The sequence below is a fragment of the Zalophus californianus genome, chromosome 3 (genome assembly GCF_009762305.2).
Source record: "Zalophus californianus isolate mZalCal1 chromosome 3, mZalCal1.pri.v2, whole genome shotgun sequence".
NCBI classification, from domain to species: domain Eukaryota; kingdom Metazoa; phylum Chordata; class Mammalia; order Carnivora; family Otariidae; genus Zalophus; species Zalophus californianus.
This window is the reverse complement of record NC_045597.1, coordinates 2,291,778-2,309,215: the sequence shown is the minus strand read 5'-3', so window position 1 is coordinate 2,309,215 and position 17,438 is coordinate 2,291,778. Positions and strand designations below refer to the sequence as shown.

Below are 17,438 nucleotides of genomic sequence, written 5' to 3'. Positions count from 1 at the left end.
TGTTGAAGGTCAGCATGTATGTTACAGGGTCAGGCAGTACTTACTATAGAGTTTTGACTCTTTTACATTACTGTTTTCCAAACAGGTGTGTTGTTTGAGGTACAGTATTCATGGAACAAGCTAGCTCCAGGCACCCTTGTGCACAAAGGTGGAGACTTTTAAAGGAGTTCTTGTCCAGTTGCTCAGCGTGCACATGCACTCACCTGTCTGAGAAGGTGCCTGAGATCAGGGATGGCGACAAGCTCACTGAGCTATCCCAACACCCCCTTCTCCCACTTCACGTAAAAAGGCAGACCCTTCACTCACTTGTTGTCTCCCTGAGGCATACTGCTGCAAGATGGAAAACCTCCCAGCCATGTAACCGACAGACAGATACCCATGGTGTTGAGAAGCAAAGGGCTTTAATGTCTGGAATTTTGCAGCTCAGGGGTTTCTACTTGCTCGCTTTCAGAGAGACTGCAGGAGACCCTAATCATGCTGTTAACTGATGCTTTCAAAATTTTACTTATGATTGATTAGATTGATTATATCTGGACTTGGGCTATGTAATTCAGAAGGCATCAAAGAATCAAGCTACAAAATAACAAAACTTCCATTTTTTATTTACTTATTTTTAGGAATGAGGCTTCTCAGTGTTTGCATAAAACCCCCCAAGACAGGAATACAATTAATGCTGGACTGTATTTATTTCTAGGAGTAAGTGATAGTTGTCCATGAGTAAATGAGCTAATTAAAAAAAAAAAACCCTCTACATCTCATTAAGATACACATTTCCAGGTAAAGTTTTACATTTTACATTTGATAATTTTCTTCAAAAACTGTAGTGTATTGTTCCCATTGTACTCATAATAGTTGTGCTACTTTAGAAGAAAAATTGTAATGATTAGATCTTTATGGCTTAATAATCTTAAAGGTAGAGCTGACTTTTGTGATTTGTGGTAGTTTGTGCTACAGTCACGGTGAACACTGAGCTAGCAACTCCTGAGCCACTGTTCCTGGGGGAAGTGCAGGGTTGGTTTCCTTGGAGCTCAGATCGCAATATTTTGTCCACCAGTGGACACATGATCTTGGTTTTCGATGTATTTCTGTGTGAAGATAGCTCGTTTCATATGTGCTCCTTACAAACAACTAGCTGTGTGCGGTGTTCCTTCATAGGGAAACACTGTCTCGGGGACAGCACCATGCAGTGCCTGCCTCCCCGGCTTAGTCGCACACATGGTGTGCAGGCGGCACACACACTATGCTGCACAGGACCGTCACACGCGAGAGCGTTACACAAAGATGAAACACTTGGGATCCTGTGAAAACATTAAGGAAAACCTTACTTGTGGTGTTTACACTGTGATGGGGCAGAGGGCAGAGTGGTTAAACCTCGTGACCTTGACTTGCACCCCCGGAAAACCAAAGGAGAGTGTGTGACTGACTTGGCCAAAGAGGAAGGCGTCAGTGAGGCTGGCATGTGAGACCTCGTGGTTCTACCCCAGGAGTCTGGCTTTCACAACTTGGTGATGGTGTCAGCAACGTTCCCTCCCGAACTGGCTTGAAAAATTCCTTCAGCCTTGTCTGCTTGGCTTTTCGCCTCAAATCTTTAAGTGTTTCAGCGTAAGGGACGGATGCAGTGGAGGTCAGGCGCCTAAGCGTGAGGCTGTGTTCCAGCACAGGGTCACATTCTTCCATGTCATGGAAAATTTTTTCCAGGGCAGAATTCCATTCCGATATTTTGGCTGCTGTGAGAGGGACAATTCTTGGAGTCTTAGGCTGACTTTCGTCACCATCATCATCACTGACTCCAGTGCCACGCTTTGCCATCTCATCCAGGTCTTTCTTGGTGGGTTCTACTGCCATTTCTTCCAAAATTTCCTCCACATCTCCCTCCCTCATGTCTCTGAAGCCTTCTCCACTTATTTGCTGTGCAATATGCATTATGTTTTCGACACTGTTCTTTATATTTTCTGTAACACCTTCCAAGCCTTCAAAATGTTTCACGCAGTCTGGCCAAACATTTCCCCAACAGTTATTAATAGTAGCCTGCTTGATGCTGTCCCAGGCTGTGCTGCTATAATCTATAATGTTGCGTATACCAACGGACTTCCAGTAGTCCATCATGGTGGTTTCCTCATTGGAAATGAAAGCATTGAAAACCTGCTCTTCCATATAACCCTTTTCATGTATAATGCTTAGCAGATACTTTTTAAATTCTTCTGCAGCTTCCTGATCTGCAGGACCTGCCTTGCCTGCAACTTTAACATTTTTCATGTGGTATCGCCTTTTGAACCGTGCAAGCCAGCCTGCACTAGCTGAGAAGGGTTTAACCTTTTCCTGACCCTGGGTAACATGACTGTAAATTTCCTTGGCTTTCAGCCTCCCAACAACACTGTCCACTGTGTTCTTTTTATTGGTTGTCATCTCCCGAATCCACAAATTTAGCCGCTTTTCCATCTTTTCCATAGCTGCATCACGCACAATCGATGTGACTTTAGCCCTTTCTGGAGCGGCCTCACGTACAGGTCGGCGAATGTCCTCTTTTTCTGGATGTACTGTATCGTTGATTCGTTGACATTGAATTCACGGCCAACAGCGCTATAACTTAGGCCTGAACGAAGCTTATCTAACACACGTATTTTCTCTGTAAGGCACATTACAGCCCTCTTGCGCTTCGGAGCATTAGATAGTACCTTAGCACTACGCTTGGGGGCCATTTAAAACAGCAAAATCAACAAAAGCACAATGTGAAAAATGTGGTGCCAGTAGACTGTGAAAAGGCCATCTGCTTATGTTAGCAGCTGAAATAAGACGGCAGAGCATGGCCTTGTGCAAGTTCAGCTAGGAATGTGTGCGTAAAGGCTGTTCAAATTTCTCACTGCTCTGCACATGTCTATAAACGAGAAAGGGCCACAAGTACTGATTTGGGGTTACAAACAAACCTTATCAAGTAGGTGAATTTGCACAGAATCCACAAATGACGATGGACTATTTGTATGGGTCTCTTGCAAAAGTGTGATCAGTAAAATTTTTTAGTATAAGAATGTTTTACTTTAGGACACAGTTTTGTTGGGGGAAGTGGAATAGAAATGAGTTGGAGAAAAGGATGTAAAATTTCTGACTTTTAAATAAGAGCTTGTTGATAATTCTTTAAGACTGAGAATGGGTATTGTATTTCTCTTGTATTTGAAGTCTACTGGACATTTTTTAAAGGATATTTAGCAGTTTCAGAATGTCATCAGGACATCAGAAATTAAGGATTTTAACTACATATTTGGTACGTTTTCAAAATTCTTTACAGAGAAAGCAGATGGACTAGGAAGCAGCTCTGGTTTAGCTTGTTCACTGGAAAAAAAATCTGTTCAATTGGGAGGAAATATGTTGGCAATTTCTTCTAAGAATTTTTAAATTGTAGAATTTTAAAATCAGAAAAGTCTGATTTTTGTCCTCTCTGCACCTCTCAATTCGCTGGTTCTTTCAAACTTTAAAAAGACCTTAGCTCCTTGAAATGAAACCAAAGTATTCCTGTGAGGCCTGATGGAATGTTGCGATTTCCCCCAAGGAGGACACAAGTGCCTTGAATGTCCTCAAATGCGAGAGTTCTGGATGGTGCTTTAGAGTTAACTCCCCAAACTGAGACGTCTACATACGCATTAGAACGACGAAGGGTCCTTGTGATGTCCGGCTTCTTTCTCCCTTGACTGCTCTGTACTATGGGTATCGCGCTCCGTTTTCTTGGCCTTTCTTGCCTGGGGAGGCTGTCGACAACACCTCACACGCGTGGCAGGTGGCCCTCACAGTTCTGTCTTGGACCGAAGCACCAGGCAGCCCGCCCAAGCCCTCCTCGCATCTCTCCGCCTGCGGTGGAGGCCGCATACGGTTTCTCCCCAGCTGATCTGCTCCTGACGTGTAAGTGGCTGTTTTGGTTAATCATTAGTGAGGCACACGGCGGGTATGGGCGGGGGAGAACACACCGCACTTCAACCCCAACACGCATAATTCGTGTGCGCCAATTATTTTAAGTCATCGTGATACAATACTAGTTCCACTCGCCCCAGCCGGTGGCAGGGACGAACTGAAGAAACACTGGGCTCCCTCCAGCCCCTTCGGGGTTTGCTCACCGCGGAGGCTGAGCTCTCCCGGGACCCGCTGGGAGGGCGGTGTCCACGGGACGAGGCCGAGGATCAGGTGCCGGGAAGAGGAGTCTGCGCGTGGGGCCGGGGGCGCCGTGTCCCAGGCCGAGGATCAGGTGTCAGGACTACGAGTCTGCGCCTGGGGCCCGGTGGGCCGCGTCCGCGGGCGAGAACCAGGTGCCGGGTGGGGAGAGGAGGCGGCGGCGGCCGCGGCCACGCGCGGGGCCAGGTCCGCGTGGGGAGGGCGAGGCCGGAAAGGGCCGCGCGCCGGGCGGCTGGGGCGCGGTCTGAAGACGTCACTTCCGGCGGCGGCCCACTTCCGGGAGAGGGTAGGGGCCGGAGATTGGTGCAGCCCAGGGGAAGGAAAGAGGGTGAGGAGAGGCGGCGGTCGAGCGGGCGGACGTCTGCGGCGGCCGGGGTCGCTCCGGGCCGCCGGGGCCGCCCGTGCGCGTCCTCTCGCCCGGGGCCAACTGCCGAGGCCGCCGTGGGTCGCGTCCGCGGCCTGCGCGCCGCCGCTCAGCGCCTGTGTTCTGTGTTGCAGGTTTACCCGGAGCCCCGGAGCGAGAGCGAGTGCCTGAGCAACATCCGCGAGTTCCTGCGAGGCTGCGGGGCCTCCCTGCGCCTGGAGGTGAGTGGGCAGCGGGCGCGGGGCGCGGCCCGGGAGGGGGCGGGCGGGCTGGGGGAAGGGCCCGCAGCGGTGGCGCTCGGAGGCCTGGCCCGCGGGCCGCCGCGGGGTGTGAACGCGCTCCCGGGGCGGGGAGGAGCCGCCGTGTGCAGCCCCCCGCCCGGCCTCGCTGCTGTAAGGAGAAGCCCCAGTGGCTCGTGGGCAGGTGTCCCGCATTGGCGACAACCGGGTCGCAGCCTGATTCCTTGGTCCCCGCCTTCGCTTGAGCGCCGCGTTTAGGGGTTCCCTGGGGACCGGTGTTCAGGCCTGGGTCAGCCCCTCGGAGTTCTCAGCGGGCAATCAGGCCAGGCCGGGCAGTAATGAAAAGGGCCCGAAGGCCTCCCAGCCTCACTCCTTTCTTCAGCCAGAAATTAGGTGGCGTTTTTGCTTTAATTTTTAAATTTAAAATTTTTAATTTTTTAAATTTAAACATTTGGTGTTTAGGGTAGAGACAAGCTACGCTCTGTCTTGGGGAGCGTATTGGGCGGTGTGTCTTTTCTATGCTGGGTAAGGTTTTGTCACTGTGCTAAACACAATTTTTTGGTGGCAGCTCTCTGGAAACCTTTTTCAACTTAGTTTATTATATGATTTTTCTTGATCTTGGGGTAGTGCTTTAGATCCAGAAATCTATGCTGTTCTTTTATTTGGGAATTACAAGTCAGCGTGGTTGTGGTCAGTTCTGTGCCTAAGTCTTTCTCTGCCTGCGGTTTACCACCCTTAACCTTTGTTTCCTTATCCGAATTGAGGTGCGTTCTGTCAGGCTTGTAGAGAAGAGCGAATGAATGCATCTCCACCAACCTGTTATGTAGGATGATTCTGTAAAGGTTTCCCCTCCTAAAAGGACAGGCTTAGTGTAAGTTTCTTGGAGGAAAAAACGGAGAAACCTTCAGATCTATGAGGAAATGTTACACAGACAACTTATCTGCTAATTAGACAGGAATTAAGAGATCAAAATACCGTTCTTAGGCATGATTGTGAGCGTTAAGATATCATAGTAGTAGTAATTGATGTCTGTGATGAAGTCACTTACAGATAAGTTCAATGCTTTCTAGAGATTGCAGAGACCAGAGGGCTGTTGGGGAGGGGGCGACATTGCTTCAGAAAGCCGTTGTCATTTTACCCTTGCCTGCCTTATCAGGCTGCGAGAATATGCTTTGCTGGTCGCGATGTTTGCTTTTCCCTGACTTGTTGTGAGACTATTTTCTTGAAAGCAAGTTTTGTTTATTGTTATCGTAAATTTGAAATTCAGTTTGCACATTAGATTATAATCTCACACCTTCAGTGTGGGACTCTTCAAGAAGGTATTAAAGCTGAGTCTTAAAAATCCCTCATCCTTTGTTTTCCAGAGGTTGCTGTTGAAATTTCATCTTCCGACTATTCTTTAGAATAGTTTAAAAGATGTGCTAGGAGAGGTCACTAACCTATCCTAAGCACCTAGAACGGTTCTTGGCATACAGTAGGCCTTCAATAACTTTGTAGTTGATAGTAATTTTTATTTACAAGGAAACTTGGGTGACTTATTTTTAAAGAGTAAATTATTCTAATAAACAGGCACATTGTTAGTATTCTTCCAAGCTCAGTTGAAAGTCACACTTAAAACTCATAATTACCTGAGATAATTGAGAAAACAGCACATCAAAACTCTCAAATTGTCGTCCCCCCCCCCGCCCTGCGCCCGAAGTCACTCTGAGAAAGTTTTGGTGTGGTGTGAACCCAGCTTGGGCTTCCAGACTTGTTCTCAGCAGTTCATCAGTGGTGTGAAGGGGCTGGCCTGTTCCCGGAAACCTGGCCTCGCACACGGACCCTGTGCAGCGTTTCCCCAGGGGCTTTAAAGAAAATCATGTAGAAAGGGAACAGGCAGAGGAGGACCTTGCACTTTTGAGGTGTGTTCTGGGCTTTACAGGTTTCATTTTTATGACATTCTGAAAGATGAGAGAAACTGTCTGAAAGGACAACCCCAATTCTTAAAACTGAGCTTGAATTCCAGATTAGCTTTTGTTCTAGTACGTGTCAAGGTGCTTTTTCCCGAGAGTTCAGAGTGAAATGTGTTTATAATGGACTATTTTTGGTATATGTATTTTATCACCATTTTAAATTATGCTAAGATTTCTTGAAGAAAAGGGGGAATTGAGTATCAGGATTACTATATCAGTTATCTTAATTAGCTGTAGAAAACTAGGTATTTCCCCTAATAGGTGGTTCTGGTTATGAAGAGAGTTTTAATTTTAAAGGAACGTTGTATGGTTTGCGTTTATTAAACCTTGAGAAGCAGTTTAGGTTTTAAGTTGGAAAACATTTTTAAACTTGGGGAAAAAAACAGCTGTAGGAAAACCACACATGTGGCTTGGGTGACCTTTTTGTTTTTCTCTTCGCTACGCATCTTGCACCTTATTTGAATCTCTCATTTCCTTGAAATAGTATGGAATTTGTTAAGAATTCAGGTTTTCCCCCATGTTCCTCCTGGTGTGGTGAGGTAAGATTTACTGAGAGATGCTCCTGTTTAGAACTGTTTGGGTAATTAAGGCTGATACTTAAACTTACTGACAGAAGGGGCCGGCCCTGTGGTTCTCCAGTTACTTTTGAGAACGTTGTTTTGAGAGCCCCTGGTTTGCCCAGTATATGTAGCAAGGACAGAGTTGTCCTAGACCTACGTGCAACATGGTGAAAGCGAATCTTGTTCATGGGGACTAAGTGCTCTATTGTATAGTTTTCCGGAGTCTCCATTTGGTCTCTGGTTTCAGTTCTCAGTTGTGTCTTTATTTGTAACCTTTTCTAAAGGACTGCACATGTTGCATGTTCTACTCTGTCTTGACTTAGCACAGCTGTGGTCTGGCAGTGAGGAAGCCTAGCCCGGTGCGTCTGTTCTCAACACTTACCCCGTGAAACACTGTTGGGGCATCAGCATTAATCTTCGGGTAGGGCACTGCTAGGTTAAAGGTGTAGGGGCTTTTACATGCTTTGAACACTTGCCACACTGTGTCCAGGGTCCTTCTCCCTTCCGCTTGCCAGCAGTCGTGGGCAGACATTCCTTGTACCTGTCGTGTGTTTTCTTTACCTCTGGAGGATAAAGAAGCTTCTTGGGATAAATGTTTGGGCTTTTTTTCTCCTATATCCTCCGTGATGCCCCCATTTCTGGGTAGGTGGTAAAGCAGATGGGGGACACTGCAGATGTCCTGCATCGTGCGCTGGCCCGGGAGGACAAAGGTGCCAGACCTCACATGGGGCCCGTGTTTCCTCCTGGCCTCTTCGCGCTCCCCCGCTCGGCGGTGTCCGGGCCGGAGGGGCGGCTCTCTGCAGGACTGCGCTCCGGCTGCAGGAGCGTCTCCCCCTGCGAGGAAGGCACTTTCCCTGATGTCCAGGGAACAGAAGGGGGTCAGGCGGGCGCCCCGGCACTGGAGGCAGCGGGGGGTTTTGGAAGACATCGTCTTACGTGTCTCCAAAAACACTCTTCAAAAATACAGTGAGGGACAGATTCTTCTATTACAGTAGTACGTATGGTGCTTGACGCTCTTCGAGATTTTTAGCCACGGGGTGGGGTTGAAACTTTGTCTAAAAGAATATTTAATAATAGGACCAAATTACGTAGAAAACTTGTTGACAAAGGTCCAAGAATCGATTGAGACCAAGTGCGCGTGCAGGCCTCTTCCTAGGGAGGGGGTGCCCCCGGCAGGTGTTGCTCTTGCCCTGGATGGAGACAGACAGATAGTTCAGCTGCTTACTGCAACTTTGTGCGAAGGTATACTCAAGGCCACGCGGCAGTATCTCCTTGACTAGTCCCTTCGTGTTGACCCAGTGCTGAGCCGGAAGTGCTTGGTCACCTCATAGCTCTGGCTTGTATTGATGAAACTCTGGAGGCTTCTGCACTACACCTTTGTCAGGTCTTGCCTTTTATTTAAGGAAGTTGAGTTAAATTTGGGAGGTGAGTATTCTCTGAACATCTTGTAGGTACTTAAAAGCAAAGTCAGATTCTACTCAAATATTATAGTTGTATTTAACTTTTCCGGGCAGAAAGTGTCCAAGTTGACCCTGTGTCTTAAGTCTTTGTGTCTTGCCAAATTATTTTGTGGGGTGAGCGATTAGTCACCTATGTATCCAGGCTGATTTTCCAGAGTAAACAACTAGGCTTTCCCCTCCACTTCGGCTCTGCAGGATAGCTCATTGTCTCGATAGTGCTGTCCAACAAATATAATGCGAACCACATTCATAGTTATGACACTTGGGGTAACTACATAAAGTAAAAAACATGAAGCTCATTTCAATAATCTCTTTAATCTAGGTTATCCGAAATGTTTCAACATACAGTTAACATAAAAGCATTGAGATCTTCTTTTCCTGTTAAGTCTTTGAAATTTGGTTTGTATTTGTCACACTCACAGCTCTTCTCATTCCAGTTCAGCCACGTTTCACATGCTCTACAGCCTGTGTGTGTGTGTGGGGGGGCAGTCTCTGTGTTGGGTGGCCTAAGTCTAAAGATCGGTTAAGAGGCTGCAGTCTTTGAAATTCAGTGGACTGACGTTTGTTGAATATAAGCCACGTGCCCATGCATTTCATATGTACTGTTTTGTTTACTCACAAATATCCTGCAGATGAAGAGCTAGATCCAGGGTGGCTGGCGGGTCTCCGGGCCCAGCCCAGCAGGCGAGTGTGCACAGGATTGGAGGAGTTAGTCACCGGGTGGCTGGCGGGTCTCGGGGCCCAACAGGATTTGTACTCTGGTCTGGTGGTTCCACTGAGCAGGCTCTTGCATGTGTGCGGCTGCCTGGAGTGCAAGAAGCTGAGCCGTGTCATGATGGCAAAGCCGTACTGTTGGACTGCTTCCTGGCAAGGGCCATAGGTACGTTCTGAGTTTAGCTGGTGGCAGGGCAAGCCTTGTGGGTATGGCCCCCGCCCCCGTAGTCACGTAGGGCTCTGTACTTGTCTTAATGTTGTGCTCGTACCATCGGAAATTCTAAAGAATTTTGAATCAGTAGGTCTGCATTTTGTTTGTGCTGGACCATACCTATTGGATGGTCTACCCTGGTGGTATGGTTCTTAGAGGTATACAATAGGTAACAGGAATAAGCTGTATTTGCTGAGTGCCGATTATGTTCTGGACCCTGTTGTAAAGTGTGTATTGACCCATTTGATCTTTAGGCAACTCTGCTGGGTTGTATCTCTAGTGTTTCCACACTGTGGTTAGAAACCCAAGGCGCTGGGAGATAGGCACCTGCCCAAGGTCCAGTGCTGGTGATGGTGGAACCTCCCACTGTCCTCGCTCTCCAGAGGCCTCCTGAACAGTGACAATCCTTGTGCCCCTGTGGGGGCAGTGACCTGGAGCCAAGGGAGAGGTGACGGGGGCTCCCAGGCTGTGAATTCCTGTCCTGTGTCCTGTTGGCCTTAGGCCAGCTAAAGTCTCGTGCATGGGCCTGGCCGGTTGGGTGAGCCCAGAGTGCTGCACCCCTGACCCTGGTGAGAAGAGGCCCAATCCTGGACCTTGGCCCGTGTCTGCTGCACTGTGGGCAAGTGCCGCGAGGTGCTGCTTCAGCTGCAAAGTCAGGATCGCGTCCTCTCTGGTGCACTAACTGTCCCGGGGTCCACGGTGCCACCATCCCTGTCCGTGGGCGTAGCAGGACCCAGTATAGACCCAGGGTTTCGTTTTCCTGAAGGATCCTGTGGAGAAGGCAGTCCTCCAGTGTTTGGGTGGACGAGGGTGTGGGAGCTGGCGGGTGACGAGGGAGGAAGAGTCTCAGATTTGTATGTAAATTTTCAGTGCCTCCACAAAGGGGATTTTGCTAGATGTAGGGCATTGGGCCAGATACTCATGAGGTTCCTGCCAAGTCGGGATGGACGTTTTCAGTGTAGTATTCTGCCTCAACTAGCCACCAGTTCAGTGCTAGGACTTAGCCCAAGATGCTCCTCTCCCTTTTTTGGGCCCTTGACCGGGGGAGTGGGGGGTGGGGAGGTCCCTCAGGTCTGCTGCACCTCCTGGGACACCTAGTGAACGTCATTATGGTGTGGCTGGTCAGCTAGGCTCACCTGAGTTGTAGAACTGCCTCTTAACTAGTCAGTTAGCAAGGACTGGCGTTACTTAACACGTGATCCCACGAGAAGGCAGTTCTGCCTGACTTCACGTGAGCGCGCCACTCACGTTCTGCCGCCCCCAGCTGCGGGTGCACGCACCCATCTGCTACCCCTTGGCGGGGTGATGGGATTTGGCCTTCATTGGCCGTAGTCTTTTGAGCCAACTCACTATAGCCCGGGTGGAGGCAGAAAGCGGGGTGGGGTGGGCTGCTGTGAGGTTGCACTTGTGAGGTGTTGGAGCAGGAGGGGACATGCGGAGGTCACTGTGGTCTAGTCTCCCGTTTTAGAGCAGCCAGAGACCCAGAGATGCTTGTGGGACAATGCATATGTTCCCAGGAGAGACTCTGACAGAAGGGAGTTGGCTGTGCATCCCTCAGGTTTGCCTGGCTGGCTGGTGGGTGGAGGGAGGGCCCAGGACTGAGGAGGGAGCGGTGGACTGGCCCGAGAGCCTTAGCAGGTGAGCTGCTCCTGCCTCCCCTCCTCACTCCTCTCTGCCCGAGTGCCACACCGTTCCTCTTGGAACAGGTCCTCTCCACGCCTGCCGCCTGCTCTGGCCGCCGGCACCCACAGCGGCCCCGCGGCGATCGAGCCCCTCTCGTTCTTCCCCAGGCTGGTTTCTCTCAAATGCAAATCTGACTTTTGTCGTTTTCCCCTTGACTCCGATTCTGCTCTGGGTCTTAGGCTGAAACCCAGACTCTCTGGAAGTGAGTGGGAGCAGTACAGGGGACCAGGGCAGTGCTGGGCCAGAGGATGTGGAGGTCCTTGCAGTCACCCGAGGATGCTGGCCTGTCTTCAGTGATGTGGGGCTGCTGGAGCAGACCCGCTGGGTGATCTGACCAGGATCATCTTGGCTGCTGTGTGGGGTGTAGACTACAGGGAGTCAAGGGCAAAAGCAAGAAGACCAGAAGAGGTGATGGCAGAAGTCCAGGTAAGAGTTGATGGCCCTTGACCCACAGCGAGGGCAGCATCCGTGGCTGGAAGTGTGTATTCTCGTTTCATGCAGAAGGTAGGGATGACTTCCACATGGACTACATGGGGTGTGGAAGCAGAGTCTGAGAGGACCAGGCTCTGGCCTGAGCAGGAGAAACCATTGCCTTTGAGACCGGGATTCTGCTGGAGTCCTCTGTGGTGCTTAGCCTCAGACCTATTGCAGTAGAGATGTCAGTGATTTGTCGGTGGAGATCAGTGAGGTCTGACTCCCAACACAGCCTGGGCCGGGATTTCCACTTTTTGCGTGTGCATGTACAAACTGCTTTCACTGAGGGAAGCACCTCCTTTCTCAGACCGATTTTGGGAGGCCTTCTGATGAGGCCGGGTTAGGGGGGTCTCCTCTGTGGCGGTGGGCAGTGCTGAGGTCGGCATGTGCTGGTGTGTGTGACCAGTGAGCGTGGAGGGCAGTCCCTGTGCACGGGGTCGTCTGTACTTACATCCCCAGGGCTGGCAAATAGAAGGCTCTCGTTTCAGCTGCTGAATGTGTGAGACCAAGGAAGAATGGCGGGTGGTGATAAAGTTTAATTCACTAATGTTGAGCTTTATGCACCTAAACGATTGCTGGTTCCATCTTCTGTAGCTCCTGTCGCAGTGGCTGCTGGGCTGTTCGGACGCGCTTGGGGTGGCTGTGCTTCTGTAGGAGGCGTGCTCTCAGCTACAGTGTGCTGCTGGAGGGGGTCCGTGTGCAGGACCGTGACCATGTGCAGGACCGATGACTTTAGGACAGTGTGCTGCTGGAGGGGGTCCGTGTGCAGGACCGTGACCGTGTGCAGGACCAATGACTTAAGCACAGTGTGCTGCTGGAGGGGGTCCGTGTGCAGGACCGATGACTTTAGGACAGTGTGCTGCTGGAGGGGGTCCGTGTGCAGGACCGTGACCGTGTGCAGGACCAATGACTTAAGCACAGTGTGCTGCTGGAGGGGGTCCGTGTGCAGGACCGATGACTTTAGGACAGTGTGCTGCTGGAGGGGGTCCGTGTGCAGGACCGTGACCGTGTGCAGGACCAATGACTTAAGCACAGTGTGCTGCTGGAGGGGGTCCGTGTGCAGGACCGATGACTTTAGGACAGTGTGCTGCTGGAGGGGGTCTGTGTGCAGGACCGTGACCGTGTGCAGGACCGATGACTTTAGGACAGTGTGTTGCTGGAGGGGGTCCGTGTGCAGGACCAATGACTTAAGCACAGTGTGCTGCTGGAGGGGGTCCGTGTGCAGGATCGATGACTTTAGGACAGTGTGCTGCTGGAGGGGTCCGTGTGCAGGACCGTGACTGTGTGCAGGACCGATGACTTTAGGACAGTGTGCTGCTGGAGGGGGTCCGTGTGCAGGACTGATGACTTTAGGACAGTGTGCTGCTGGAGGGGTCCATGTGCAGGACCGTGACCGTGTGCAGGACCGATGACTTTAGGACAGTGTGCTGCTGGAGGGGGTCCGTGTGCAGGACTGATGACTTTAGGACAGTGTGCTGCTGGAGGGGGTCTGTGTGCAGGACCGTGACCGTGTGCAGGACCGATGACTTTAGGACAGTGTGCTGCTGGAGGGGGTCCGTGTGCAGGACCGATGACTTTAGGACAGTGTGCTGCTGGAGGGGTCCATGTGCAGGACCGTGACCGTGTGCAGGACCGATGACTTTAGGACAGTGTGCTGCTGGAGGGGGTCCGTGTGCAGGACTGATGACTTTAGGACAGTGTGCTGCTGGAGGGGGTCCGTGTGCAGGACCGTGACCGTGTGCAGGACCGATGACTTTAGGACAGTGTGCTGCTGGAGGGGTCCATGTGCAGGACCGTGACCGTGTGCAGGACTGATGACTTTAGGACAGTGTGCTGCTGGAGGGGGTCTGTGTGCAGGACCGTGACCGTGTGCAGGACCGATGACTTTAGGACAGTGTGCTGCTGGAGGGGGTCCATGTGCAGGACCGTGACCGTGTGCAGGACCAATGACTTTAGGACAGCTCAGTTGTGCTTTGAGGGTGGACTTCCTCTCCCCTTGGGCCAGACCTCAATATGGGTGCCAGGGAATTGGGTGTATATGACACACCAGAAAGTGTGTGCGAAGGGTCAGCAGTGATGAAAGACACTCAGGCCCTTTGGGACTTGTTTTCTTTGGCAAAATACAGGGTTTGGAAACGGTGACCCCCTAGGTCTTGGAATCTGTGTGGTCACAGAGGTAGAAGGTGGGATACTGCAGTATTTTTACATTTGACTGTGTTGATAATCTTAGCTGCTTGCTCTCAAAAGGCACTTATTTTTGAAATTCTAGTTGTTTGATCTGTTCATAGCTGTTGGGTTTTGTCAGAGCTCCCTCTTGGAGCTTCCTCATGAAAGGTGCTTATGTAAGAAGGGGAGGCTAGAGATTTTCCAGGGATGCGGCCAGGTCAGTTCAGACATGGGGCTTTTAAAGTGAGGACTTGCTTCGTTGAGTAGGAGCTGCAGGATAATGGCGTAGCAGTAGGTCCTGTTACCTTTCATTTGGTGACTTCAGTTGAGTCTGAAGATGGGTTCTGATCCATAATGTTTGTTACCCTGCATCATCTGGAAATGCATCTCCCATACTGTATTGTATACCCCCGGGGGCACTGCTGTGGCCAGCCCCGGCCTAGAGTGTAAGAGCCCACTGCTGACCTTCCTAAGCTCAGTGGGGAGAATTGATTTTAGAAGTACTTTTTCCAGAACAGCAAAAGCTGCTTATATAAGCTTTTTAAGAACAAGTTATATGTTTTCAAGATCAATAAAACTTAATTTCTGTTCGTTATAGTCTCCTGTGTTACACCAGATCTATCCACTGAAGTGAGAAATTCCTGTTTCTGCCAAAGGGAGAAATAACTTGGGTGTATAGATCTCTTAGAGAATTTTTGGTTTCAGCGAGTATATAGCTGTTTGGTAGAATTGATCTCCATCCTTGCATTTTCCCTGTAAGGTAGCCAGTGTAGTGTAGTGGCTTTGTCTTGTAGCCTAACAGATCAGCACAGATGTAAAAGCTTGGTAGCGCCGCAGCGAGGCCTGGGGTCTGGGGGGCTTGGCTGGGCTCTGTGCTCGGGGTCTCGCGGACAGGGTAGTGGCTGGCGGGGCGCTCCCGAGGTGGTCGGCATCTGTGCTCGGGGTCCCGCGGACAGACAGGGTAGTGGCTGGCTGGGCGCTCCTGAGGTGGTTGGCAGAGTTCACTCCTTAGTGCTTAGGACTCAGGAACCTGTTTCCTGGTGCTATTGGCTGGGCGTCCCTCTTCGCTCCTGGGGGCCGCTCTGGTCCTAGTCACAGGCCCTTCATCTTCCTACCAGCAGCGATGCACCTGTGTCCAGTCCTGCCGCACACCTCTGACTTTTCTCTCTGCTCCAAGCGGCAGGAGGCTGTCTGGAAGGGGCTCATAATTAGCGGGGACCCACCTAGCCTGCCTCCCTTTGAGTTCACTCAGGGTCAGCGGATTAGCATCCTGAGGCACATCTGCAGAATGCCATTTGCTGTGGCCTATGACAGCACTCCCAGGTGATGTCCTGGGCTTTGGGGTGGATTTGGAGGACCTGTTGGAATTCTGCCTTGGGTGGTACTGAGCTGCAGTATCTGGTGACCAGGGTGTAGTCCTCGCTCTGCACAGATAGATTGGTGGCCCTAGGCTCCTCTCCACCTTTAACCAAGCCTCGTGAAACAAAGTGGGGAGAATCGACTAGTAGCCTCCCCCAGCTGCGCTAAGGGATTAATTGAAGCAGGGTGCCTGAGATAACTGGTGTCCTTTCACAATTCTGGGGGTGTCTTAGTGCTGACGTGAGCATGACAGGGACGGCACTGGCTCGGGGGGGCCGTGAGGATGGGTAGAGACGGCAGGGAGTTGGTTGTGCCTCCGAGACAGAAAGAAGAGTTTGGCATGGCAGGAGAGTGGGGGCTTAGTCCTGAGCACTCCCAATGATGTCCCCCATTTTCTGACCGAGCCGGTGTAGCTGCGTTATGTATGGTTGGCTCATCATCCAGTCAGGTGAACCCACGGCATGCAGTGAACAGCACCTCAGGTCGGTCCTTCTCAGAATGACCCAACCAGGTGTGCTGTGATCCTGGGTTGTGGTCCCGGGGTGGGCAAGTTGGCCAGGTGTGCTGTGATCCTGGGTTGTGGTCCCGGGGTGGGCAAGTGGGCAGAAATGCCTTCTCTCCTCTAGGGGCATGAGCTTGGAGGCAGCCAGGGGCATGTTGTCAGGTTGCATTTGGCTACTTTTACTCAAGTAAGACATGTGCACAGCCTTCAGTTTGCTCTTGATTCCTCATTCTCACATTGTGCTGCCATCTATGGGATGGCCCAGGTGGCCTCCAGCCCAGTGTCCAGCCAGCCTGTCCTTACGACTGTTCATGCCACTGCCCTGCTGAAAAACACCCCTGAGCAGGTCCCCGTTACTCGGAGGCTTGTGTCCAGGAGCTTTACGTGGTGGGTGGGACTTCTCATGACTTGAGGCTGTCCGCTTCTCCTGTCTCTCCCTGCCCTTGGACTTTCTCTCCCAGGTATGTCGAACCACTTGCGATGTCCTGAGTAGCAGTTGCTGATTGGCTCGTCTGAACGGAGTGGTGTGTGTTGTGCCAGGTGTTGCGCCAGTGGCGTCATGTGTGTTGTTTACACGTAACGACTCCGGTGAGCTGAGAGCTGGAGCTAGAGAGGCTCAGGACCACGGCCGTGGCACTCGGCTGGTGCGTGCTGGGCCCGGGTCGTGCCTGATGTGCGCCCCGTGTGTGCTGGCGACCCCTTGTGCAGCCCTGTCCCTGCCGCTTCCATCTGGGGCACGGTGAATGCCACGTCTGTGCTTGTGAGTATGAGGGCGGGTTGGGTGTTTGTTGGAGCTCCTGCTGTGTCTTGCTTTAGGGGTACAGAGTAGATGTTGGCGGAATTGGTAAAGAAAACCCCCTCGCGGAGCCCTGGCCAGACCGGCAGTGGAAGGGGCTCGACTTGTTTGTGGAGCCTGTCTGGTCTCCCTCGGCAGGACGCCCCCCGCCCCCAGCACCCCTGTTCACACCTTTCTGTCCGGTCAGTCCTTAAGGGTTCGTTTTATTCCTCTCAGGGCCTTGCTTCACTGAACTACTTGTAGCTGAAGTGCAGCCGGACAAGTAGCCTTTCTTCTTCCTGAAGAAGGTGGCGCTGATCCTGATGAGTGGGTGCTGGTCCTGCCTCTTCTTGGCCTGCTGGCTGCTGGCGGGGCCCGCTGGGGGAGGCTGGCTGGGGGCCTGGAGGTTCTGCTCTCCTGGGAAGCTCTTAAGTGTATTTACCACCAGGGAATTTTAGAATCAGGACTGGGGCCTGGTCTGAAAGCCGAATTTGCCGAGTGTAGCTCTGCCGTGAGGAACGGTGAGGGTGTCCTGCAGACGGCAGCACCGAAGCTCCGTGCAGTGTCCAGACCGTTCTCCGCCTCTCCCTGTACAGAGACGGGAAGTTTCCTCAGGCCCCCCCTCCCCGCTGTGGAGACCTTAGGAGGGTCTGGGGGGGGTGGGCATGTGTATGTTGAAGAAACTCTCTTGTTCCCTAACCTGGAAGGGGTCCAGGTTCTTTGTCGTGTTGCAGACCGGCCCTAGCCCTTTGGTGGTTTTGGGAACAGGTAGAGGCATCTGGTGGAGATGAGATGGCTTGGGTGTGCCTTCCGCCCACGTG

General features: G+C 51.5%; 2 protein-coding genes across 12 annotated transcripts in view; one reads left to right on the top strand and one right to left on the bottom strand.

Annotated features, from left to right (window-relative positions):
• ARHGEF7 (Rho guanine nucleotide exchange factor 7) overlaps nucleotides 1-17,438 on the top strand; it is a 130,023-nt gene that overhangs the window by 22,383 nt on the left and 90,202 nt on the right. For 5 of the 11 annotated variants that reach the window (XM_027590880.1, XM_027590878.1, XM_027590873.2 and 2 more), the window contains exon 2: nucleotides 4,657-4,743. Coding sequence is in view for 3 of the 11 variants with exons in the window: in XM_027590873.2 (XP_027446674.1) it covers nucleotides 4,657-4,743 (87 nt within the window). In the remaining 8 variants the exon portion in view is untranslated. Of the gene's footprint in view, nucleotides 1-3,936; nucleotides 4,293-4,428; nucleotides 4,487-4,656; nucleotides 4,744-17,438 lie in introns of those variants that run through there. The other 6 variants (XM_027590879.2, XM_027590877.2, XM_027590881.2 and 3 more) reach the window with 5 other exon arrangements.
• Nucleotides 550-4,077, bottom strand: LOC113920621. Its single transcript, XM_027590886.2, has one exon. It carries the CDS (start codon nucleotides 2,446-2,448, stop codon nucleotides 1,444-1,446), a length of 1,005 nt encoding a protein of 334 aa, XP_027446687.1. The 5' UTR covers nucleotides 2,449-4,077; the 3' UTR covers nucleotides 550-1,443.

Bases quoted from the DNA above. Each gene is read 5' to 3' on its own strand.
- LOC113920621 (XM_027590886.2), bottom strand. From the start codon at position 2,448: ATGGAAAAGATGGAAAAGCGGCTAAATTTGTGGATTCGGGAGATGACA.